We start from the raw sequence: 27,592 nt of genomic DNA, 5'->3' as shown, positions 1-27,592 counted from the left end.
ACACTGGCCCTCCTCTTTGTCTAAATTGAATATGCATTACAAATGATTGACAGATTCTGTACACATAAAAATTATTGTGATTGGTTTAAGTTTTCAATCGGACCTAGAGGTAACAAATGAGAGTCTTCGTTAGAAAATATCGACCTTCTTGCCCAACTTCGAGAGACGCTATTGTAGACGCCCGCGTGGTAGCGCCTAGTATAGGGTACTGTAATTACGCACGTATTAATCGTTTGTGTGTAATTGTATTGGATTTTGTTGCAGTACCGTTTAGAACTCAAAATTACTTTAAAAACACATTAATTGGTTGTGATACCCACCCAAATTCCCATATACATTAAGAATGCAATAGTTGCGTCACAGCAATATAAAAAAAAAACCGCAACAGAATGGATCAGTCCAATCTTCCTGACCGTGTTGATCCACAGCGCTCACGTTTGGGGAGCGATGAGTCACACTTTATCCTTCAAAGAGCTTATATTGCAGTACTTTTTAGTGTCGTTTTTGGGGGTGAAAGAATTGATATGGTACTGAAGTTCAAAATAAGGGGGATTCTACTTTGTATTCATATTCGTGTTGTTGTACTGATACTACAAGTGTGGTATAGTATATGTATGCATGGTAAACTTTAACCAACCTTAACAATTCTGAGGAGACTGCTGTCAAATATCAGGTAAAAATTGACTTTTTGATCGCAATCTGCTTCAATAAACCCTGCTATGAAACATCGGTATCATGCATATTTTATACCACTTTTGAAAGCAATGGCTTATGGCAAAGTTTTTTCTATATTTATAATACGAAACACCCATGAAGTTTAACCTGTAAAAGAAAAAGAAAATATAGAAAAACGCCCTTTGGCTCCTCCAGGCTATGCACTACAATTAAGAATTCAAAAAAGAAAAATTATGCAATTTTACATATTCTGGTTTATCCTTCGATCGTAAGGAACTTTTGTCTGTTTTTGTTGTTGTTATCTTGACAATAAATTTGCATGCTTAGAATATATTTAAATTACAAATGGAAACAAAAACAATGGACTGACTGAGGAATGATGGAATATTAATGAGAGATGACAATCCAGGTTGTTAACCTCAGTTATTCGTATATTTTATGGTTTGTCTATACATATTTGAGAGCAGAACCACCTTCTTTTCTCTTCCTTCCTTGTGGCACTATTGGACCATGGCACATGGGGGTAGGGGGGATGCATGGTTGTAAGGAGGAAATTTGTACGTTTCATCCAATCTAAGAGATAATGTCTGTTTGCTTCTCCGATGATAAATTAATCAAGAAGTTATATTCTGAAGAGTCTCTGACAAATTTACCAAAACCGAAGTAGTGTTTTAGACTATTTAATATCAATCCTACGAAATTGCAACCGATATTAAACATGAAATTATTTTTATCTGTAGAGCTACAACTGACTGCCTCTTGTCACAGATGAATTTAATGAGGAATTGGATGCTAATGAGCCATAAATTTGACCTATTGCCATGACAATGTGACACTTTCATTATTTACAGTACAGTATATATAGCTTTAGTATATAAAATATGACCATTGAGTTTAGTAGCTATTAAAACACAATATGTCATCACAGTATATATTCTCTTCCACCACCACTCAAAACAACGGGCTGCAAGTTGTGTTGCACAGGGGTTTAGAGTACTCCCCCACCCCACCCACCCCGCCTCAGCCCACCTATCTAGTTATGTATGCTACATCCAATGACACCATCATTGCCATGGGCCCTCTTACCAAAGAGAGAAAAGCTTTGAGAGCATTCTTTTAAGGTTTATTCGGAGTACTGCCAATCGCAAAACTTACTGGTTTGGATATTTACGAGTGACAAGCCTTATACCAGCCTCCCCACAATCCCACAACCACAATCTTTTAATGTCCTGGCCACATGTTTGAGACCTGGTTCCGTTAAGAAGCTTCTCAACCCTGCAGGGAGCTGACCCAAGCATGCTACAGTAACAGGACCTGGCTTTTTACCATGATGCATGCCTTACTCTTTGGACACTTTCACCCGTTATTAAAATTTTACATTTCTGTTTGAAAAATGCAAAGAATCTTTCAGCTTGAATTAAGCGTAGCTAGAATTAAGCTTACATAGAACTCCAATTCATATCCAGTGATCCCAGGATAACATTAAGCCCTGTCCAATACCTACTATACTACTGAGCGTATTCCAGCACTTAGTTGATGGGTATTACTACAGTATAAATATGGCCAGTCAGAGGGCGCACAACGGAAAACTGACATGGAAATTAGAAACAATAAACGTGTAATAATTTCCCAACCAATTTTCCATCGTTTAATTTTCTTAACTATATACCAACAAATATTAATGAATGATTGCAAGTTCATTCTTAACTTCTTTGTTTTCATTCTTTGACAAAACATACAAATTTGAATAAAAAATAAAAAAAACTTATGTCATCAGCTAATAATTTAGAACTTAACTTTGTAAACAACTAAGTAAGCAAAAATGTGTAATTTAATGAAATGAAAGGAAATACCTATTTCAAGTGCTTAATGGTAAAAAAAATATATTTTGGTATTTTAACAACTGGTACAGAGGAGTATGGGTAACTCACAACATACCTAATTTCTTCATCTCATATACAACTCTCATATGGCTTAATATATATTGCAGCTGTATGAACCACGAAAGTTGATATCATTTCATATAGCCGAGAATCGGTATTAATTAATTTTAGAATACATCTTTAGCAGAGCAATACCTTATAAATCATATTTTGCAATTTTCAACTTGACTAAGCATGCATCGTGGCGGAATGATATTAAATTAAATCCCATCTCTTCGGTAATCCCGATGACTAATCCCTCACTTCAAGCTCCGTGCTCCAATCTAAGTGCCTCTCAATTTTGTTATCTCTCTCTGGCAGTAAGCCATTAATCCATCTCTTTTTTGGCCTAAAGCCGCCAGAAAAAAAACGTTGACATGTATTTTTACCTGTGGTTTAACTGCAATGACAAATCTATTCAAACTCCCTTTTTCTGTGATTGTTCCTCCACTTCATCAAATAAGTATAATATTGAGGAACCATGAGAAACTCCGTCCACTCTATTAAAATGAAGAGAGTAATTTATTACAGGTTTTTAGGGAAACCTTGAATCAGTCAATTACCCTTGTTAGGATAATTTACTATTTAAGTGGTTCAATGAGAACTTGTAACTCTTTTGTTGTTGATAAATTGCACATTGGGGATGTTGTGATAGGGAAACGATCTCAACTGCAGCTATTTAATATGAACAGACTGTTTACTGATGTCAATATAATAAGGCTATATGAAAGTTGGTTAATTTGCGCAAGACAAGTTGGCATAATGTAGCCCGTGGAAAACAGGGGAAGTTGGTTCTACATTTTTCATTTTATATATTGGAAACTTGCAAATTTTGTCCATATATTTTAGAATTCTACCGAAAACTTTCAGATGTGACTAATGTAGCACACACTGAGACTAATTTTTTAACCCTCCCATCCCACCCTCCCTAATTGCCTCTCCCCACCCCCCACCCTCACCTCACCTGTCCACACACTGGCAGTTGCAATGGTTTGCAACTTTTGTCCATATATTTTAGAATCCTACGGTAAACTTTCCACTGTGACTAATGCAGCACACACTGAGACTAATTTTGTAACCTCCCATCCCACCCTCCCTAACTGCTCTTCCTCTCCCCTCCCCATCCCCCCCACCCTCACATGTCCAAAGACTTGAGATTGCAATGGTTAAACATGTTCGAACAAGCAAGAAAAGTGGTCACGTGTTAATAGATAACTACAGTAATTTATGCTAAGGTACAAAGTAATTGTAATAATATGGTGACAACACATGTCATCAATGCAGAATTTTTATTATTTTATTTGGTTCAATGATTTCTGGCAATTAATGTTACCAAAAAACGTTGCTCAAAATATGAGGCGAATGATGAAAAGAAGTCATCCTTCTAATTTTATTCACAGAATGTAAAAATGAGTTTGTATACAATTTACGAATCCATTCCAATTTGAAAATCCCAACATTTGATCTTCAAAACACTTTTCCATTTTATAATTTTTTTTTAATGTTAGCACCGATCACGTATAGACCGGTAACTCCTTACGAACAAAGATTAAAGGAGAGTCTTGCATCTGCTCCATATATCTTACAGTCTAAGTTACTCCATCGGTCTCAGTGCCTCACTCCACTGTCTTCAAAGGCATATTCTGACTGCTGAAGTGGATTGCTTCGTAAATTTGCCGGCAATTTTCTGCATCCTTTTTTATCAAAACCACAACCTTTTGTTTCGGCTAAGATATGAATTTTTCAGATTTTGGTGGGATTATTTTGTGAAAGCATATGCCAGCAGCAAAGTGATATACAAATTTAATTGAAATGGCAGCTTTCATTAATTCATGTTAAAACTAAAACAAAAGGGACACTACGATGTAGCTCAGCTGTTTTAGAAAGATCCTAAAAACAAGGGGTTCCAGTAGCTTCATCCATAATACCAAGACAACAAGACAAGAGACCAGGAGAAAGCACAATGAAATATTTAAACCCATTTTCCCAATCCTCAATCTGTGTTCCATTCTATAAACACCTAACAGTAAACCGATATCTTCATTCAGCCTCTGACGAAGATCCTGCTAGGACGTTTACACATTCTCTTACACAGGCTCTTCAGTGGATAAGCAGTTTGCTAACAGTTTTGTTTTATTTTTGATCTTTCCTGAATGTCTAAATCATTTTCTTCCGTTCTGATATACAGCAAACAATGCATGCACACAAGTCCAGCTACATTTTGCCCCAAAATATTGGCCCTTTCGCCCAAGAAATGACCCCCCCCCCCAAAAAAAAAGAAAGATACAACACCTACAAAATCCCCAAAACTTACTGGTTTGTGGGGAAGTAAATCTTGGGAGAGTTCCTGAGGGCATGAAAAATCAGCTAATGAATAAATTGATCATGCAAATTAATAACAATTCTGTTATTAACAATACAATAGCATTGTAAACCAATTAAATGACACATTGTTGACATATATACAACAGTATCTCCTCATGTAAAATTAATTTTATACCAATTCTATTTTCTGTATTTTAAAATGAAACAGTAGACAGGGAAATAATTTAGGGATCATATTTTGTGCATCAATTTTTAAGTTTCTGAATTTTGTCTGGTATAAAATACTATAGTTCTTGTGTACAAAACTGCTATACTGTACATCTTTGTATTGCAAATTTGATCATTTTTGCATTATTTTTTGGCGATGAGTTACCGGATAAATTATTCATTGAAAAATAATAATAATAACTGTAGTAGGTGGAATGTTTTAAGATCTGGTTGCCTCTTTGTAACATCATTTTGTTTGTGAATTATGATTTTTTTTTTTTGGCAGAATATATCACTGACAAAAGATGGGAGTGCACAGAGGATGCAAGATCTCACAAGGAGGAGAATTAATACATCTGTGAGCCCTCTGAAGTTATATTTTAACTAATTCCTTCAGGCATGATCACAAACGAAAAGCTTCATTCTTAAGATTAGATATTGAACATGACGGGTAAACATCCGTCTCAAGAGTACAATATGTATTTGTGTTTAAAAAATTTGTCTTTGTTTTTTAATACTTCTTTCGAAAGATTTTTGGTAAATATTACTTTGTTGTTAGAAACACTAACCTGAAACACATGACATGCCGCCGACGTAAGATAATCAACACATTTACCGCAATTTGATGATTAATTACCTCCTTGAGATAACTTGTTTGTTATTTATTGAAGGAACATGAAAGTAACAGCTGCAGCTTAAACGAGTGTAAACGAATTTGTCCTATGAATTAAAGGTTCGTATTTATAGAGAACTTCCGAACTCATGACTCACTTGCCAAATTTCTTGAGTTTTATCTAAACTTTTGGTACTAGGAATTGTAAGACTACAGAAAGAATTATTCAACTTGATAACAATTCCAAAAGAAATGTTTACTCTAAAACTTACCTGGTCTGATATATCAAAGTGCTAAACTTACTTGTCTCCTCAAAACTACTGCACCCTCTCTCTACTATGTGTGTGTATATGGGAAAGAGCGGGGGGGGGCACTAGGGGCACGTGCCCCCCCACTTTTATCCAAAACAGCAAATGTGCCTACTGGCAAATAAAATGTGCCCCTTTGATGAAGAACTGTCTTTTGGATATCTTATAAAGCCTTTGTTAATTTTAATATTTATTTTAAATTATTTATATTTAGTCTGTACATGATACCTTTAAAATGTCATCCCACATCTTTTTGTAGCATGGTTAACAATAAACAATCTCAATAAATAAAAATCAATGTTGCAGCACACCATAATAGTATTAATAACATACTAACACCTCATATATATTTAAGTGATAGCATAACGAGTGGTGGTTGTGGAATGAGAAAGTGCCCCTCTGATGTTGTGCCCCCCCACTTTTTGGAAGCTTCCTACCCCCCTGTATAGATAGATATCAAAAGAATGCCAGATTTCCTACAGCATTTTAAGTTGAGATTTATTTTCACATAACTTGATTATTTCAAAAGGTAGTTTAGCAAGAACAAAAACTGTATTTTCTTATTCTCCAAATATTACGATACGAAAACAAAGGGAAGTGTGATTTGTATATAAATTTGTATATAAATTTCTGTTCTGGTACATGTTTTTTTTTTTTTTGTGTTTTGGTGCAGCGAGTGTTTCCATATTGCATAATTCCCACATGTATATATGCATACTACAACTTCAAAGCAATCGCAAAACTTAGTCAACAAAATTTGACTAAGATATAAACAATGCAATAGAAAGTGTAATAGTATACTAAATCTGGGCAAATATTACTAAATAGATATGGAAAAAATTTTACTTGTAAATCACAGTCCATTGCCACATAAACAACCCCCGGGAGATATTTAAGTCAACGGAGATAAATTAAGAGCTTTCACCTGGCAGTTAAAGAGCAGAACGTTTTGACAGTCCTGTGAGCCAACCAAAATATGCTATATGAATGTTCCCATGGTAGGCTTAAATCCATCAAGATTCCTTAATTAAATTTGACGGCCCTCATGTTAAAGAAACAGCCATGATATTAAGAGATATTGGTGCCTTGAGCCCCTAAGGCTAATAATTTTTCCAGAAATCAATACTTAGCAATTAATCACAGTCTCGTTGAGCCCGGCAATGGTAGGTAAGATACTGACGACACTAATGCGCAAGACCAAACAAAGCACGAAAGACCTCTCGAAACGAGAACGAGAGAGAAAAAAAAAACACAGGGAGAAATTATTACTCTCACACAGTTTCAATGTAAACTTGTATAAAATATAGATGAGCATGCAAGTCTCACAGGGGTTGTTTGCTTTGTTAATGTGTCTTTTAACAAATGATTTTGAAAATATAGCCGTTTTTTTATTTTTTTATTGTGGCAACAATTGAGTTCTCAACAGTGCATATATACTATAACCAATGCGTATTTAATATCTGAGATTGCATATATAGTAGCTTGTTCAAGCACAACTGTACTAAGTAAATAGTTAGAGCTGGTATTTATCTGAGATGGAAAATGTACAAGTTAGAGAGCATAGTCTCTTTTATAGCTTCTAAGAGATTTTACCCAAAATATCATTGCTCTTAGATTAGAAGAATCCTGTGAGGATAAGGTGGTTGTGGAAGGTAGGGAGGAGGGGAGTGACAGAAGGGAGCAAAGGGAGAGGAGGGAGAAGATGGAAAGGGGATGAAAGGGACAGGAGGGAAAGAGGATGAAAAGGAGGAGGGAAGGAGATCAAAGGAAGAGAAGGAGAAGGAGAGCAAAGGGAAAGGAAGGAGAAGAATGAAAGAGGGGGCAGAAGAGGAGAAGGCAAAAGAGTCCAGCATTAAGGTATCTAATGAACTGATGGTAGCAACCAGTGTTTTCACAAGTTTCATCTTGCTTTCTGATTTTGCATATGGTTGAAAACATGCGATCAATTTTCTTTGATATAAATGGCAGCAGTTTTTAAAGGGCTCTGTACTCTAACTATCAGTTGGTTATTACTCATTCTACACCATGTAATATCCAGATATCATAACTGCATGGATAATATCTTACAAGAACAAATATGTACCAATAGCCATCATATCAATTCCTTCACCCCCCAAAACGACACTAAAAAGTACTGCAATATAAGCTCTTTGAAGGATTAAGTGTGACTCATCGCTCCCATACGTGAGCGCTGTGATCAACGCGGTCAGGAAGATTGGACTGATCCATTCTGTTGCGGGTTTTTTTTATATTGCTGTGACGCAAACTATAGCATTCTCAATGTATATGGGAATTTGGGTGAAAAAACTACCAATAAATGTGTTTTTAAACTAATTTTGAGTTCTTAACAGTACAATAACAAATTTTAATACAATTACACATAAACGATTAAACAGTGCGTAGTTACAGTCCCCTATACTAGGCGCTACCACGTGGGCGTCTTCAATAGCGTCTCTCGAGGTTGGGCTAGAAGGTCGATATTTTCTAACGAAGACTCTCATTTGTTACCCCTAGGTCCGATTGAAAACTTGAACCAATCACAATAATTTTTATATGTACAGAATCTGTCACTCATTTGTAATGCATATTCAATTTAGACAAAGAGGAGGGCCAGTGTTATAGTGACGCAATTGAACTTTCAAAAATGGGAGTTTCAAAAGCCACACGACGCTACATGTTGCCATGTGTGTTTTACGTGTGACTTTTGGTTTTCAAAAGTTACGTATTTTTACATTTTTTAACCCCCAAAGTCCGATTGTGCCATGCTAAATAGAAACTAGGAAACAACAGAGATATGAAGAGATTTATTCCACCTTTCTAAAGATGTTTTAGACAAAGTGTAATGAAATGAGGAAAGAACTGTTATCAGTGAAGAAAAACATGGCCTAACAGTAAGTCAACGAGGGGTGTGGGTAGTAACTATCGTGACTTTCTGCCGCTGCACAAGGAAGAGCGCTAAGGAATTGATATGTTCACTGACTTTAAAGGAATAAATTTATTGATTGTTTAGTATATGATCCACAAAGTTTTGCGCCCCACAATCTAAATTTCATACTTCATTTATTTCTTTTGTAACCTTTATTTATTCCGAATTTCCTTCTTCCTTCGACAAAATTTTGCGACATCAGATCTTACATGTTTCTTGAAGCTTTACGTTTCCCTCACCAGTCGAGGATGTGCATTGATCACGTTCTGGGGCATCTTCTACAACTCATTATAAAGGCAAGTGTGAAATTTGTCACACGGTAACTGAATACAAACCATCGTAAAGTACTAGAGTAGTCCGGTTTAAAACCCACGATGAAGTGCATGCTGACAAAAAAATTCAATTTCATCCGATTCAACTTGACTGCACAATTCACCAATCATAAATTTAGCCAGATGCTCAATATAACAACCGGATGATTGTATCTATATTAATTATTCAATGACTGATAGGAAAAGTGTTATCGTTAAGCCAAGTTGACTATAATTATGATAAACAAGGCACGAAAATATCACAGTTATCACATAATGCTTACGTGTGATGTATGATACTGAGTTGATTCTTTGGCCAAGTATCTTTAATATATATACTGATGTGTATTTCTATCATCATATAATAGTGTATCAAAGTATGTCAAGAATATGATAGCTTAAAAACTGCACTGTGGCAATGAAAGAAAGATTAAAGGATAGGCAGAAAGGTAGGGTTAATCTAAATTCTTGTGATGTCATCATGACATCATTGATATTCGGCTAATTTGAGGAGAATGTACGAATCATCTAACGACACATTGATGACTTAAACCCATTTTTCCAAACGGCAAAAATCTGAAATTATCATTTTGCGCACATATAAAGTATTGCTCGTCAATACATTGGAAATATGATTACTATTTTAAAGAGATGTGCTGTGTATTAATAGATCTGAACATTACCCCTTTTCTCATTTTATGTACTTAATTGGTACTTATAAGTTTGCATTTTCAGATTTTCACTATTTTTGCACGTCCAAATTAGCACATCAAGGTCAAAACAGCATATTTGCAGATTTTTCACGTTTTATAATGTGTGTTAATAAGTTGTCAGTGTAATGTACCCTTCTAAGCTGCTGTAAGAATACAAGGGGAAGTATTATGTCATAACATGTGTACAGCAATTGGCCGCCATAGACAGAAAAAGTGCATTCGGCATGGGAGACAGGTAAGCATATATACAAAAGTACTGAAATACTATATCTATTACTAAGCATTCATTTTCAGCATTTATCTCTTTTTAAGGAGAAGAATTATTTCATCTACCCTTTATCTTTGATCAACATTGCATAAGTTGCTAATTTGATACATTTATGACCGACAGGAGGCTCTTTTTCTTCTTTTTTATCTCTTTCAAAGCAAGAACAAATTCACTGAGACTCTTGACTTAATTTACACTGCACGGTATACACATAAAACGCTCATGTTATTCATCAATGTTATCCGACAATGTTTAGAATGTTTTAGTTATAAACATCGGCTTAGATTGATTCATACCATAGATGGGCTGTAACAAAATTTACTGAACGTGTCTTGTTAATTAACAAAATCGTCAATCAAAATTTTAGTACAAGCTGGTCTGGATTGAAACCACCACTGAGGAAAGATTATCTTCAAGATGAAAGAGCTAAGAGACTCTCTATACTTGAGAGAAAACTTTTTTTGGAAGATATGAATTGTAATATATATGATGAAAACAAAACAAAATGCTTGTGTGGTGTTTATATGACACAAGACTTTAAAGTGCCATGTTTTGGGTAAACATTTCTTGGGATTTGAGAAATGGGAACATGGCTTCCTTGGAAATCATTTGGTTGTAAACTCTATCTGTGTAAAATGGCGAGAAATCTTTATGTAGCAAAGAATATGTTAAAACATGACAAAGAAAATGTAGCTTAGTTAGTTGTAAACATCAACCAAATTGAAAAAAAAAAAACATGAGCACATAAAACTTCAGTTTAAGTTAAATTAAGGTTGCATCTGGTGTTGGTACGTAACTATACTCTGTTCGCGTTCTTCTTAACCATAAACTGAGTCATATGTTCACTAATAAATTGGACACTGCCCTTTAATCTCACTAACAATTAAAACGAGCCATCTACAAGGCTATATTTCATACATTATTAATGTTCTCCCAATTAGTGAGAATTTAATCTAATACAGACAACTTTTTCGTCCAACACATTAAATGCAATGTTTTGTCCTGTTCTGGAAAGCTTGTGTATCGCTTTTAAACTGTATATATAGCTCCAGTGTCATATACAATGTATCTTATGAAATTTTAGTGGCAAGACTATTAAGTAGCAGACTACTGTAGGTTATCAATTTTGTATAACTTACTTCATTACTGTATATATAATCAAACAGCCAAGTTTGGTACAACCAGACTGTAGGAAATTCAATGCAAAATGCAGCCTTAGGGGACGGATGTATAACAGTAGGTTGCCTTCTCACTATCAATGATCTCTCAAGTTACTTCAAGGTTTTGCAGCGCAAACGACTTTGCCATTTTGATATTTCTTTCTCTTTTTCCCTCCACGATGGTGTATTAAACCCATAGTTATACAGCTACCATTTACTACAGTAACAATTAAAGTCATGCAGCACCAATAATATTTAGTAAGCTAGGCTATAGGTAACTCCACCTAGTTATATGCTAAATACTGTATATATATCATTTTATGGACATTGTGACCAGCCTATATTAGAACACTGGCACAGCTGACTACAGTAGTATGGATATTTGGGAGTGGAAATCTGCCTCCTTTCTTTAATTTGCATAAAATTTACACATATCTTCGACCTACCTACTTCCACTAAATAGTACGTTATCATTCACACAGTACTGTAACCCTTCGTCTTTACCTACATTAAGGCACAAAATGCTAGATGCCTAGCTGTCAAGAGGAATCTGCCAGTTCTGTATATAATGCCTGGTAACTGATCTTTTACTATCTCTTTAAGATTCAGTTTGGATGAATTGCAAATCACATCAACGAGATCCCTGCCTCTGCCATGTCTGCAAGATGGTTTCCAAAATCCCCTCCGGGGAGGATTTCCGATGTAGCATTAACGATGCACTAAATGTGTCTGGATATTGATTCTGTGACATCAGAGGTACATTAAGTGTGTTACAACTAGTATATACATTATATGAATACATGACACATGAAGTGCACACGTTTAAGGCATGGATCGAATGTTTATAACTCAAATTTAAACATGTAACACTGTATTCATAGAGGATACTACAAACTAAGAATCTCATTGGCCCAACACCCATTTACGAATATCCATTGCTGAGAAGAAACGCTATTTTTTTTTTTTCATTTATTTTGAAAATAAAAAATGTGTGATTTCTACATGGCCAGCTACAACCAACGAAATTATACTTTCATGCACTATGAATCTGAGATTGCCTCTCCTAAATATCCATCCCAGCTAACCGTGCCAGTGTTGTAATAGGCTGATAGCTGATCATGTGTGCTATGCGCAATTCCCTTAAAATATTGCTCGGCTCAAGAGATATATCTTGGTTCAAACATCATGTCAGAGACGGGCAGCCATATTGTAATGTCACAGCAGGGAATAAATTAGCGTAGTTTTGATGGCTCATGTCTACAGCTTTCCATACACGACATTTATATACATCCTTGCACTTGTACTGTATAGCAAGTTGCCCTTCTTTTATCACAAAGAACATGCATTTAGCAATGCAATACCACAATAAATTAATCCTTGCTTTGGTCCAGAAGGAGGTGAAAACCTTTTACTTTCTCTCATTGAGTTGACATGGAACCTTCAGGTCCTTCACACATATAATGAGAATGTTAAATGCTATTAATATATAGTTGCCAAGGTAACTGAGTTCAAAGGTCATGTGATCTAAGGTCAAATGTACATGTTCTAATGTAGTTTGCTTGCGACGAGCCAGCAACTCTGTGGATTGCCCTCTTTTTTCTCTCTTCAAAGTGAATGTAAGCTCGAGTCACGATACTCAAAATTAAGATATATTTTCAGTTTTATATTTTATTTTTATATATAGCAGTTGGAAGAAATAGTTCCTGATATGAATCTTTTTCTCCTTCATTTTGTTATATTTCTTAGCAATATTTAACTGCAATTGCTCTTTAAAGCTACTATACTGATAAAAAACAACCTAATATTTCTGCAACACACGTGTACATTGTACTGCAGAAGAAACCAAATTGTGAACACAGATCATTGCTGAACCAAATGCTATATACATTATGCAAGTGGTTCAAAGTGTATGCACATTGCTAACTCAATCTGCTAATTGGAAGCGCAAAGTTACACTAGTGTTTATACGTGGGGTATTTCACAATGAGTAAATACAGAAATCGGATCATACGAGGAGAAATAAAATAGTATTTTAAGAGAGAGAGAGATGAAACCGGGGAACATTCAATACCACTGGTTATGAAAATCCTGTACAGAACTATAAAACTGACAGTATAAATTTTCTAGTCAGAATTTTGGGCTTCCACATGCATTGCTGTTACGCTTTGACAGCAAATTAGGTTCTTCATTAAACAGATTCCAGTAGTAGATAGGGGGCGAATCCAGGATGTTTAAAAAGGAAAGGGTGTGGCCCTGGGGTCATTGAAGCCGACTCCCAAGTGGGAAGGGGGGAGTCTGAGGACCTTGCAGAAAGAAAACTAAAATTTTAGAAGTGAAGTGGTGTATTCTGAGTCATATTTAGGCATTAAATTTATAGGTCTACTCACAACGTTGTGCTAACAAGTCCTATAATTTTTTGGGGGTGGGGTTGAAACAGGGTATATAACCCCCCCGACCCCTAGTCCCTCAACCCCTGGACCCATCCCCGGTAGGAAATGTGAGACTGAGGAGACATTCCACGTCACTAGTTGGAAAAACAATTAATAATCATAATCTCATTATCATCACGTGTTTATATCTCTAGAAATGTTTGGTTGAAGATCTGAAATTAACACCCTTTATACCTAATAACCCTTCAGTACTGCAGTCAAATGGACCACAATGACTAGGTATTTTATGTCTACATACTTTCCTCAATACATTTTTAGTTTCAGTTTTAGTTTTTAGTTTTAGTACAGTCTTGCTGCTGATTAAATTTCCCTGAAATTGTGATACATTTAATTGGAACTATTATCTTAGCTGTCAATTTATTCATTATTCAAATTACTCATTTTATGAACATGATTATCTTGCTATAAAACTCATGACTGTGGAATACCAAAGACTATCTCCCTGATTAATGTATCGAAAGATGTCAACATGCTCATGGTCTTAATAGTTCATGCATGTTCTGAAAAATGGTAGTACCATGCATATATACCTGAAAACTATTTTTATATAGTTTGTGCATATACAGATCTTTTTAATTGAAAATTACATACAGATGGTGTTTTCAATAACAGGCATCAGTTCAAAAGAAAAACCTGATAAACCGACACCTCATCGTCATCATGATCACATCTGAGAAGCTTTTAGGCACGAACGTTGCCACAAGGCTCATGAAATATGGCAAACTTCTAATATTAGACATGTACATGTATGCTGTAAATAGCTGATACGGTATGAAGCTGATGACATTGTATTAATAACGGCATAACGTGAATTAGCCACGACTCGGTGTATCTATCATGGATATTTCAAACATCACAGGCTTCGAGAGTTCGGTATAGTCAATGATCCATACTATATGGACACCGACAGTATTTGTGACGAAGCGACTCGAACAAATCTGTGAAGATTTCTACGCGGCTACAATATAGCATTATTCAAGTAGAAAACTCAAGCCTCACCCCCCCCCCCCCCACTCGGGTAAATGAAATTAGTGCTAATGAATTGACTCAATTGACCTTAAAATGGAAAGACTCGTTGAATATAATTCTTGACGACCTACAGTATGGGCAGTCGCATATATGTGCTAAGTTGTATGTGGAAAGAAGCTCTGAGAAAATGCAGTGGCTTGCAGTTTTAACACAATCGGCAATTAATAGTCTGCTTCGCACTTTGCTTATTCTGGGCAAAGGAACTTTGGGACGACTTGTGGTTCTTCGAAACTACCGTCGACCACGACCAAGCCAAAGCTAACATTGCATTCATTCATTGAACATGGAATGCATGTCAAACCTATGATGGATATGTATGAAAGTTTCAAAGGTACAACTGAATCATGTGATTAAAAGAGCACTTCCACCACCTCTACCCCTCCTCCCCCCTCCCCCTCCCCTCCCCCCATACTCTGTCCTCTGCATCCCATTCCTTTCCCTTTCCTCTAAAACAACATAAATGGTACCGATAAAACCAAACACATCTAACACAGAACTGATGCCTTATCTGTCACATTCATATAAGTAATAAATTTTGCCTGGTCATTTCTCCGACAAAACACCACCCTTTGCCAAACTCCTTTACATTTCTCTAACACAGATCGTCCAGCAACCTATGAGTACGTACACCTTTCACCTTTGATTTATTGCTGGACACGCAAAGTCGTCAACGAAATTCCCAATATTCTCTCCGTGGAGACAAAACCTGAGAATTTGACCAGCAACTGGGCACTGTGTTTCTTCATTTTGTTGTGTCATTCATGCACCACCTCGTATTTAACTATTCTTTAACAGAAAAATCGTGATGAGAGAGACAGGAAAAAAACGATGGATCATACAGGCAAAAATCTCTGTGACGGATCATTTGTAAATTACCAAGAGAGATACGTGTATATCCACTACATCACATAGACACTTGTAAACTGTACGATACACGCAGAGTCAATGACCACACAGGTGGTCTTGAATTACAAGTTAATGGGAATAAGACAGATAGATACTCTAATAAGATAGAGAGGAAAAAGTTGTGTAGATGAAATAAAAAATTGACATCAATCATCAAGGTTTTAAGTTTCTCCATAATTTAGAAACCATGTTTAGATGTTGTTAAAAGAGACCCGATACTGTGCAATTTAACGATGGCATTTTTTTCCATTATTTTTTTTTATTACATTATACAGTAATTGAAAAAGAGGCTGAAAAAAACAATCAGGGTTTCTACAAGAAGCATGAAGGAGGGATTTTTGTGTTTGTTGTTGAGTGAAAACGACTGCTATGATAAATAATCATGTTTGTATGCACGTAGTTTTGAATTCATAGCAAATAGAGCGTGCGTTAACATATTGTCATGATGATGTAGTAAGCGCCGACGGAATTAAAGAGCTCACGATGGTAAAGCTAGAAGGGAGATTTATCAAGTGAATGGTAAGTAGTAAAAGGATATTGATGCGGGGGGGGGGGAGAGGGAGGGGAAGGGGGTTAAATACGAGTCACTTCATAGTATATGAGTACATTATTGAATGCAAAGACAAATATAGCCATGCAGGTTCAAGTTTCAGGAAGTGAATCTTTAAATTGAAGGCTGATAACACCAATTTGGAAATTTGGGAATATATGGTAAATATTACTAGTTTTTGTATCTGTATGTACAATATTTTGTATCCACAAACTCAAGTTCAATATTATATATCCACATTTCCACTTAAACAACAGATCATAAAGTTTTTTGTTTAGAAAGATTAATGTTAAACACAATCCACAGACATATTTCCACTTTCATCTTCCAAAGTGGTATCGCAGAAAACTTCTTAGGAAGCGAAAATATGATCCTGGCCTTCTGTATGGGTATACAGTGTTTACAAGTGCAAACCATTTGGGAGATCAGTATGACTGACTATCCAGTGCATGTCCATCCACAGTAGATGTACATTACATTCCAAAACTTACTGGTTTGGATATTTATGAGTTATGAGCTTACCTATCTCCCCACATCCATAGCACTCACATTCTACCGTGTCTAGAATGAACTGGTAACCTTTTAACACTGTGCTCCTTCTATGACCGTCCATCCACAGCGGATGTACATACAGAGCAATTAAACTCCCAAACACAGGTCTTTTCTTAGTGAAACAATCTGGAAAAATAAACTCTTTTTTTTAACTTAAAGAGCCCTAACAATGAGCCACAAGTTATTGTTTGTTAGTAAAGGCCCAGTCACATCTCACCGGATTGAAATAACGGAGAGGGAACGAAGACAAAAAATGGCACTCCGTTGATGTACGTTAGTATCCGTTTAGTCTGCGGTTCTCCTCCGTCCGTCTACGTTTCATTAACGGTGAGGTCCGGTTTGTCCGGCGTCGATTTTGAACATGCACAAAACTTGGAATGGACATCCACTGAAAAATGTCTCCGTTATTTATTCGTTACTAATCCGTTAAGCTTCCGTTTTATCAGTTTCTCATGCGTTTTGTTCGTTCTGTATGCGTTTGGCACACTGTATTTCTCCGTTCGTCTCTGGTTATTGGTATTGCTCACCGGATCATTAACGGACAAAGAACGGATGAAACGTAGAAGTACAGTACCAATACCGTATATTCGACGGACGCTAACGTAGAAATAACGGAAGTGTAAAGGAATAGAACTGACAATGAACAGATAGGTAACGTACGTTACACGGAAAAAACGGAAGAACTCAGGCCAGAAAAGTATAAAAGACGGACATAGAACGGAGATGCAGCGTACTTCCACCTTGTCCACTCCAAGCCTTCCACGCCTCATTCTGCTCCTATTACCTCTACCGTCAACACCTACATCATGGACCCTTCAGAAAGATTAAGCTTCACACCACAGTGTCAGTTTTACAACACAGATGCTTATCATTGAAGCCAACATCAAGTACTATGAACAAGTCAAGAAGAGAAGGAAGAGACGTGCTCGGCGTAAATGCTGGTCTAGGGCCTGGCTTGGTCCACAGAGAAGACGGCAGTTTAGTCTTTATGACCAACTAATGCAGGAGCTGCGAATGGAAGACCAAAAATCTTTCATCAACTTCATGAGGATGTCCCCTGATTTCAAGGCACTCCGGAAGCCCAGGTTTTAGACCGTTTCTTCTCCGTTACTAGTCCGGTATGTCCGTTACTTTTGTATGTTCTTTATCCGTAAATTGTCCGTTGTAATTTCGTTACTATCCGTTGGTGTTCGTTAGTACGTTCGTTGTTCTTCCGTTGTTCGTCCGTTGCTGTCCGTCCCTTGTACATTTGTAATCCGTTTTCACCGTTGAACGTCCGGTACGTTGCAACCCCCAGATGCATGCGCGACAACTTTTGCCAACGGAAATAACCGGATGACTGTTTTTCGCGCGGACTCTTGTCCGTTGGTGCAATCCGGTGAGATGTGACTGGGCTTTAACACGACTGAACTTGAATGAATATGACGTTACAGACTACCTATAAAGCACTTCCTTGGTGTAAATAAGGGTTAATTATCAGGTAAAAAACAAGTTTACAATGAAACAACCAAACCGTACACAAATTTAATATGAAGAATACATTGACATGAGGTATTCAACTAACAGTGTACTGCACATATAAATGTGATTTTGCGCGACACCAAAATACCCCTTCAATTAATCATGTTTACGTCACGTTTCAATGTTTGTCGTTCGGGGTACTGAATGTGTTCAGGTTTGCTCAGTCATTAGACATGCATTGTTTCTTGGTATACTCAGGGGGTCAAATAATTGCTTGTTATTTTTATTAGACTAACCACCTTAGGCTACGGCTTGCAGAAAGTAGACACATGTTTGATTTGTTTCCACTGACCTTAACCCATAAGTGAACCTAGAGGTCTGTATATACAGTAAGCTTAATTTATCATATCGTGGCACTGACAAAGGAAGAAATTTATAGTCAAAAAGTAATTTTTATTGACTCCCAAGAAAACATCCTTGGTTTAAATGTCTGATGAATGGGGTGATGAAATTAATTCCACAGACAGGATTAATCCATGCCCTACCGTGCACCTTAAATGTTAAGATGAAGGAAAGCAGCTGTAAAGGTAAACATGGAATGATCAATTGCTTCAACTTGGGACCTGTTTTCTAAATAAATAATATCCGAGCACCTTAAGAAGGTTTGCTCCTAACTTCCCTCAGTAGCAAATTTTAAAGATTGTTTTTTCTTTTACAATGTCGCTGCAACCTCTCTAATCCTGTAAGCGGGACGCGACATGCGGTGGACGTACAATATTTATGGACCTGTGATACTGAGTCGACTGATAACCCCCCCCCCATCCTCCCCACCTCCTCCTTCATATTATTCATACCCATACTCTTTTTTGCTGTCTGCGATCAAGTCAAAGCAAAGCTTTTTAGTTAATACACATGTAGCACTGTACGTTGATTTGTGCTCGACTACTTCTCCACGGCAAGCCGCAGTAGATCTAAGTGGATCAATAAATTTCATTTTTTATCTATGATTTCCAGGTAGACTTTAATTTCCTTAAAGCTTCACGACCAAGGATGTACACCAAATGCAATTGTTTCAATTAGACAGAGTTCCAACGGTCGGCTGGAGGCGTATTTGCCAATGTGATCTATTTTAGATGAAGAATGCGTCACATTCTTCACAGCGCTGACCTGTTTTCCATCTTTGACGAGGGACTTTTCAGATTTAAGTCTAATCTGAGACGAGAACAATCTACTATACCCAGCTGATGAAAACATCCCATAAATTGAGTCTCTCAATTTGGGAATCTAGATACCAAACAATTCTGGTGAAAGTTTAACTCCCCAAGTCTAAAAGTTAACTTAAAAGGTTACAAAATGTCCCCCCACACTGATCGTGATCATATTGTTTAATATATACTTAATGATATTTCATCACTTTCAGGTGGAATAAATGTCACGTTATAAAACATAGTTCCGACGACGCAAGCACTCAACTCACATTTAATATGGCTAAAAGGGATTTAATTTCTAGATTCAGAGAATATCTTTAAAAAAAAATCACACAACAAAATCAGATTACAATGATATACAGTAACACTATCTAAGCTCTCGGTTGTGTCGGGACACTATTTTTTGACAAACAAAGTACTTCAAAAAGGTAGGAAACCCTATCATGATATTGACATAAAAATAATGTGCTATGCATTAGTTGTCACATTGCAGAGACCACAGCAACCTCTCCTGTCACAAAATAAATTGGGTTCTTTGGGTGGTGAGAAGGGAGGTCATTGACCGGTGCGAGTGTGCTAAGGTCGTGAGGAGACATGTAAGCGATGCGTGCAATGAAAATGTCACATTGCACAAACCATCACAGCCCTGACTCCAGCTGTTACAAAATAAGTAGGGTTCATTAATTTTACTGCATGTAAAAAAAATGCCTGTTTGAAACATTGTAACATGTTTTAAACATCTTGTTCACAAGGTAGGTGCATCACATACATATCACACATCTGCAAACACGCACACGGAAACAATCACGCACCATTCAACTTTACTGCAAAGGTTTTCTTGACTGCCTGTACAGCTAGTAGCTACAAACCTATCTATACACTTTTGTCGTATGCATCGCTTCAGTCTCAAGAAACAGCATACCGTAAAATACCATCTAAAATCAATGCATGGCAGTAAAAATCATTAAAAGTCACTTCCTCAGAAGCAGTGCACACAAATCATCTGGAAAACCAAACTTTTGAAGTTGTCGAGTAAACTTGTTAACAATGCATTAAAATACAAGTATTTTCAAGGACAAACATTGATGGGATTATTCCATCAGTGCATTGTGATTGCCATGGCATGGCAAACACATTAATTGATAAGAGTTATTAAACATTTGCAAAAACACACGGTTATTTATTAACAATTATCAGGAACCGAACGGAAATTGTTGACATATCGTCAACAACAATAACGATAACGTTAAATTTATCCGTAATGGAGCATTTATAGTTTAAAAGTGTTTGAGCGAGAGAGTGCATTTCAGTGCTAACGGTTATAATTATTGGAGGTGAAGATAGATGAGAAAGTGCAATTGTTTTGAAGAGAGAGAGAGGTATTGAGTATTGTGATAAACTGACTCAGGCAACATGTCAAAAGGAAGAGCTGCAGCAGCTGCAAATCACCCTGCAGCCAGGCTGAATCAATATCAAACAAAAGAGAAATTAAAGGGTGTGAAGACTCGCACACAAAGAAACGTCTCATGCCGGTAATCTGACCTAGTTTCGAATGAGGTGTAACAGAAGTGTTAGACACCACCATCGATCCCAGAAAATACACACACAGCTTGCTACCGTCGGTAATTAGACACTAGTGTACAGTCAATACATGCAGCTACATTTAATACCCACAACACAGTGTAAATAGCAGCCATGGACATCTCAGGTCCAGATAAAAGATAACATGGTATCACATTTCATTTCTGTCTGCATTTTGTAGAGACAAGAAGAAAACTTCACTAGCAAGCAACGGAAAGTTAACTTTTTCAGAGCGCGGCACACGGTTTGAGGCGAGTCTTCAATGCCTTTAATCTTGGCAGACTAGTAGTTTCTGTTGTATGTAACTGCAGTGATCTATTGTGTGAAACTGCACAGCAAAAAAACAAAACAAGGATTACATCCTACTGTATGCAGCCTGGCTGCAGGATGCTGCAGCCCCCCCCCCCTCAGTATCCTTTTTTTGGACACAGTGCCTTAAGAAGGTAAACAAAAACAACCTAATTTACTGAAACAAACCAACATCCCAACTTTAAAAAACCACCTGGGATTGGAATATATTAGATACATTCTGTACTGAATGCTGGAATAGATAATAATAAGACTTCCTACTGGTAGATTTAGAAAATTAAAAATTTGCTGGACAGTAAAGCAGAAGCTGGTCAACAGGGATGTAAACACTAAAACATCACTCATTTTTCTTTTCATAAACAAGGATGATCAGAGTGTAAATTGCATTGATGAGACAGGTAAAGAAGGCTGTATACAAAGTAAATACTAAGCTTCTGCCTACAGGCCTCCTTTAATCTATCAACAACAAACAAGAACATTCTTGCCTACGATACTATAAGGTGACCGGGTCCATCGATAAACCCACTGCAATATGGTTATCCAATCTGTGATATTACACATGGCATTTACTTGTATTAAATGAAAACAAAACTTCCAAGTAGATGAGGTCAGACTGGGTCCATATTATTAGACCAGCAATTGCCTTATTCTTTGTTGTTTTTTTACTCACGTACGACGTCTTCATCGAGTTCTTCGTAGAAAGCGCACTGGCAGATTTGAAGCAGAAGCGATGATGGAAGACTGGTAAAAGCGTCTAATTTCTGGAGTCGCAAAAATATTACATGGAGGTCTTTCTGGGTTCTGTCCTGTGGACTGCAAAAATAATAACGTAAAGTGAAAAAGAGGATTATAAATATGGACACAAAAATAATCAAGAAATTGGTCTGGGATTGAAGGATGGATGGCATTTTTGAAGTCAGTTTGGTGTTTTTGATAATATTTCAATGTTATATATTGTCATAAAATGCCATGGTAAAGTAGTTTAAAGTTTAACACTCTAAGTAAATCAAGTTATTTTGGGGGGGTACTCAATTTCAACAATTCGACATCTTGGATTAATAATAATAATCATAATAATTTATTTTATAAAGCGTAAAAATCCACAAAAGTGCTCTAATACGCTATGTAACAGTAAAAAAATATATGACACACAATATGTAGTAAAACTACAGAATAAAATACAATATAGATGAGTATGAAGAATAAAAAGCATGCACGTTTGAGTGTGTTGGAGTACTGCACATGAAGGTCCCTGCTGAAATCAGAAACTTCAAAAATTCTTTAAACCAACAAGATTTTAGTGGATTGAAAATTAACCTGGAATTATACGTTATAAGCCTTGAGAATGGCAGATTGGAAGGTAGAGGAAGTGGGTGTTGACCCTGAAGTAGGTCACCGAGGGTGCAGTGCTAAAATGTTATCAACTTCTGTCATCTAGGTTGATTTGAGTGCATATGTAGAACAGAGACAGGTGAGAGAGGAGTGAATTAAATATGCGGTTACTTTGGAAACCATTATTCTGGGGTAAGAAGTCTTCACAATTGTTTGTTCACACAAAGTGAATCACCACCATATGTAATCTGTCTTCAAATAATTGGCTTTCTTATCTCCAAACCAACAGATAAGAAAAAATTCAACCACTTTTGGGTTTTGCAGTTAACAAATTGACAACTCTTCTTTCAAATGTCATGAAATTCCTGAATTATTATATATTTTCATTCCCCCCTCTCCCTCCCCCACAGGCCCATTACGTGGACATTTTGTGAGTCCACATAAAAGCTGCTCTTAAAAGCCACATGTACAGTAACTGATATGTATATGTGTTGTAATACAGGTAATTAGTGAGAACTTGATTTTAGTACGTGGCTTAAACAATGAAATATGCTTGGCCTTCGGTATGATCGTAACAAACAGACAAGAACTAAAGATTATTATTACGGCTAGATTTCGGGTACATACACAAATTACTACTCCAGCTGCTGCACTGCCGTGTCCTACCCTGTGAAGAACACTGTAGCAATGGCTCCTAGTTAAACTGTTCAATGTCTAGGCATCTTGCGACCAACTGAATCATTTTCAAATTTAATACAGCGAGTAGATGTTTCATCAATGCAATTGCCCGAGGGATAATTTTGTTATGAAATAGTTTCCAACAATGCAGAGCCAAATTTACTTGGACGGAACTAATATACCTTCTCCATTTTCCTATATCTCTCACTTAGAGTTATTTTTTAGGGAGAGAATTCACAACAATGTTAACTACTTGGTTACTTTAACGACCTTCATACTCTCATGCTAGCATGAAAACTTAATTGAATGAGGAATAATTTTTGTAGTTGACTCTCACATTGAATTTTACCAAGCGAAGGGCTTTTATCCTTAATTGAATTTTTTTTTATATATATGAAACATCTCGTAGGTTCACAGAATTCTCATATGGAACTATTTGTCTATGCATCTAGGCACACTAGTTCAGATACAAATATAACACACAGATTTGTTCTATTCACCAACCGAGAAATTATCCCTTTTGTATTCAGGTATCTCCTCTTTAAGAAAATAAGTTTTGAGAAAAATTTACATTATTATTGACTAGATTTAAAAGAAATACTGTATATTACCAATCATTAAGGTAAATAATTTTCATAAATGTAGAAACATGTATGAAATGCTCTTATTAAACAAAAACTTTCAGGCTCATCCACATTTACGGGTGACTGAGCACAGACCAAGTGGTTGTTGTTTTTTGCTACATTTCCAAACGACGGAGGGCCAGGCAGTTGACCGATGCTACGGTTAAGCGAATGGCGGAGGTGCATGGCACAATTAGTAAACTGACCTTGGATCTGGGTTTTTCATCCAGGGACAGGCAGTACATGGTTTTTCCATCTGACAATTGTTCTAGTTGGTTTTAAAAATCCAAAATGCTTGAGCTAACAGAGTAAACTTAGCTTTCTCATACTTTCAGACGCAATTAAAAAAAAAAATAATAAAAAAGAGATTTACCGTCAGTATAATGATCTTGAGTCAATTCCCAACATTTCATATACACACTTTTATATCATTTGTTAATGACATGCGAAAGCAAATTTCATAGGAAATTAAATTTTCCACTTTTATTTTGTTCGAGAAAATGAAACCTCACAAGCCAAATATCTAATGAACTACATGGATCAGAGGATTCATAGTTAGTTTATCCAAATTAACAGAACAAGCTGCTTATTTTTTTGACACCACTAAAAAATTGGACATATTCTAGAAGACCACCCCAGAAGGAACATTGGCTATTAAAAGTATGCAGCATTGTCTCCAATAAAGTTAGAAGTTGTGTAAAATCCATCTGAGGCAACGTGTCAAAATGAAAAGTTGCAGCAGCTGCAAAATCCCATGCAGCAAAGCTGAACTAATACAATGGAACTAAAACAATGAACTAAAACAAAACAATGAACTATAAAACAATGGAAACCATCTAGGAAGATGGACCAGAAGTGCCTTCATGTGTAACATACTGGAGTGCCTATAATGTATGAAAGTAACCACAGAAGAATACGATTACATTCTGCACAGCCTGGCTGCAGGATGCTGCAGCCCCCTCAGCATTCTAGTAGAAATTGCCACAGCCTATCAAATACAACGACTGATATAACCTGAAGTGCGTGTGTATTGTTCTTTGGTCAAATATCCATCGATCCAACCACTACGAATAGATTGTGATAACATCGTAGACATTGACCATACACGAAACAGTTTTAGTGTCATGTGCCGCTAAATCTCTTTTATACAATCTCTGTAATATTTCATACCTCAAAATAAGAATTTATTTCTCTTTTTACCTGTAAAACTGCTTTTTGACACAAGATATACATGACAAAACATGTACCTCAAAAAATTTGTCATTTCCTTAAAAGATATGAGAGGACTATCTCATTTACAGTATCATTTTATAGCAGCTGGTCCTCAACTGCACAACTGGTTTGACCAGTTTCATCTATTTTAAACAATGTTTTCAGTAAATTGAACAAGTATTAAATTTGCAATTGTATATAGGTCAGACACCCATTAATAACGAGCAGTATATTGGATTTCTTTTGGTTGGCGAACCTGGGAAGATTGTCAAATCAAATACAGCACATCATTCTGCTAGCCAATCTTGATGTCCGAATTTAATCTCAAATTACAACCACGTCCAGATGATTCGAAGAAGCCTGTCCGTCCGTCCATGTCGAAGGTTTTCTCGATCGCTTTCGCCTTGGGTAGATAGGGAGCACGCAGTAAGAGTTACGAGTTAAAAGACCACAGTAGATAATAATATATAGTAATGTCTGATTGTAGTAGGTACGCATACATACATGCATGCATCCATGTACAGAGGGAATTTAAGATCTCACAAATTTTTTACAGGGATCGAACGCTCTCTTTCACAAATTTGTTATGCCGATGCGATGAGTTTGATTTATTTCCACATAATATAAATACAATGGTGAATAGTTAATATACAAGGCGGTGGAGGAGGACTGAAGAAGCAGAGCTTTTACGAGCAGTCCCCCCCTTTACAAAAACAATAAATGAAAGAATACAAAGGATAACTAAGAGGAAGAAGAAAAGAAAAAAGAACAAAGAACCTAGAAAATAAGCCAGAAAGAAAGAAACACTGCTCAATGATGATAATCGTTAAGTAAAAGTGGATTTCATTTTTTGTTTGAAGCTATGAAAACCTTTGGATGTTTTCATTGTGTTGTCCAAACTATTCCAGATTGTAACTCCAGAATTGATAAAAAGTCGACGAGTCCTCTCGGAAGTGATCAAATTTATACGGATACTCAACAACCTGTCATGAGCCAGCATAAAATGAGTGTATCTAGTGTATGTTACGGTTGATTTTGATAACATGTCTGATGCTGTTACACATGCAGTGATATACCATAGCAATGTTAGTTCATTTGCATTCCTACAGCTAGTAGTCAAGTGTCACTTCAATCAAAAAAAAATTGGAAATTTGAAATGTGACATTTTGATATTTATGCACACATATTTGATGATATTCAATACCGATATCCCATAGCAATGTATTGGTTTATTCACTAAGATAGGTCATCAAGTGTAGTGCACTTCAAAAATAATTCGCGGTGTTAACAATTAAAAGTTCCAAATTCAACATCCATAACATAGGTGTTCAATGCTATCCAATACAGACCACCCACGGCAATTTAACTTAATTAACTTCATTGTAGTCAAGCTTCACTACAACTACAGTAATACAGTGAAAACTTGAAATTTGATTTGGATAACGAGATCGATGCTATTCGATACTGACATCCCATAACAATGTGAGTTCATTAGTTTCACTAATTAAGTTTTCAATTCAAATACTTAATTAAAAGTTGAAAATTTTGAAATTTGGTTTTGAGTATTAAACATATTTCTGGTGCTATTCGATACTTACATTCCTTAAAAATGTAAAGTTCATTACTGTTGCTTCACTGTCATTATCAAGTTTCACTTGAGAAAATAATAAAGCAAAAGTTTGAAAGCTTGAAAATTCCCACTTTGTCCAACTTTTTGCCTACTTTTCCCACTTTTTTACATGTGATTATTACTTAACGAAAAAAGATTCTGGACGAGAATATGTTGAGAACCAATGAATGTGATATACATGGTTCCCAAAGTTATCGCATGATAAGAATTCTTACAGTACAAGGTTTCAAACATAATATTTTCCTATGTCCAAATGCTCCATGCCGTTTCCAGAAGAAGAAGGTTCAATTAGACATTTAAATAAATCTCAGTGAGGGAAACTTGAGCTTCTTTAATTAGCACTAAAAGTTATAAATGATGGTTTGCAGTTTCAATGTTTCATCGCCAGGTATTGATGAAATTTGGAAAAATGAAGACATTTGGATGAAGTCCAATCATTGTTTACGGTAGTTGTGCTCTTCCATATGAATTCACTTCCCATTTTCGGAGTGACGTCAAACTTGCTGCAGAAATGAGGCTAACTTTAAGAACTACGACACAGGAAAAGTGTGCAAATTCCTAAACATGAATTGCACATGATACGTAATACAATGCAAAAATGGCACAAACCTAGTTTAAAAGGGAGAAAATGTGACATTTTATA

At 36.3% G+C, this 27,592-nt stretch overlaps 1 protein-coding gene across 5 annotated transcripts in view; it reads right to left on the bottom strand.

Moving 5' to 3' along the window:
- Positions 1-27,592, bottom strand: part of LOC139958594 (rap guanine nucleotide exchange factor 4-like) — a 260,592-nt gene that overhangs the window by 112,445 nt on the left and 120,555 nt on the right. For 3 of the 5 annotated variants that reach the window (XM_071955760.1, XM_071955761.1, XM_071955762.1), the window contains exon 3: positions 22,145-22,287. The exons of the other annotated variants lie outside the window; for them this stretch is intronic. In XM_071955760.1, coding sequence (XP_071811861.1) covers positions 22,145-22,287 — 143 coding nt within the window. The remainder of the gene's footprint in view (positions 1-22,144; positions 22,288-27,592) is intronic. 5 annotated transcript variants of the gene reach the window in all.

This window comes from Apostichopus japonicus, chromosome 18 (genome assembly GCF_037975245.1).
Source record: "Apostichopus japonicus isolate 1M-3 chromosome 18, ASM3797524v1, whole genome shotgun sequence".
Taxonomy (NCBI): domain Eukaryota; kingdom Metazoa; phylum Echinodermata; class Holothuroidea; order Aspidochirotida; family Stichopodidae; genus Apostichopus; species Apostichopus japonicus.
The sequence above is the reverse complement of the archived record's forward strand: the minus strand, read 5'-3'. Positions and strand labels throughout refer to the sequence as shown.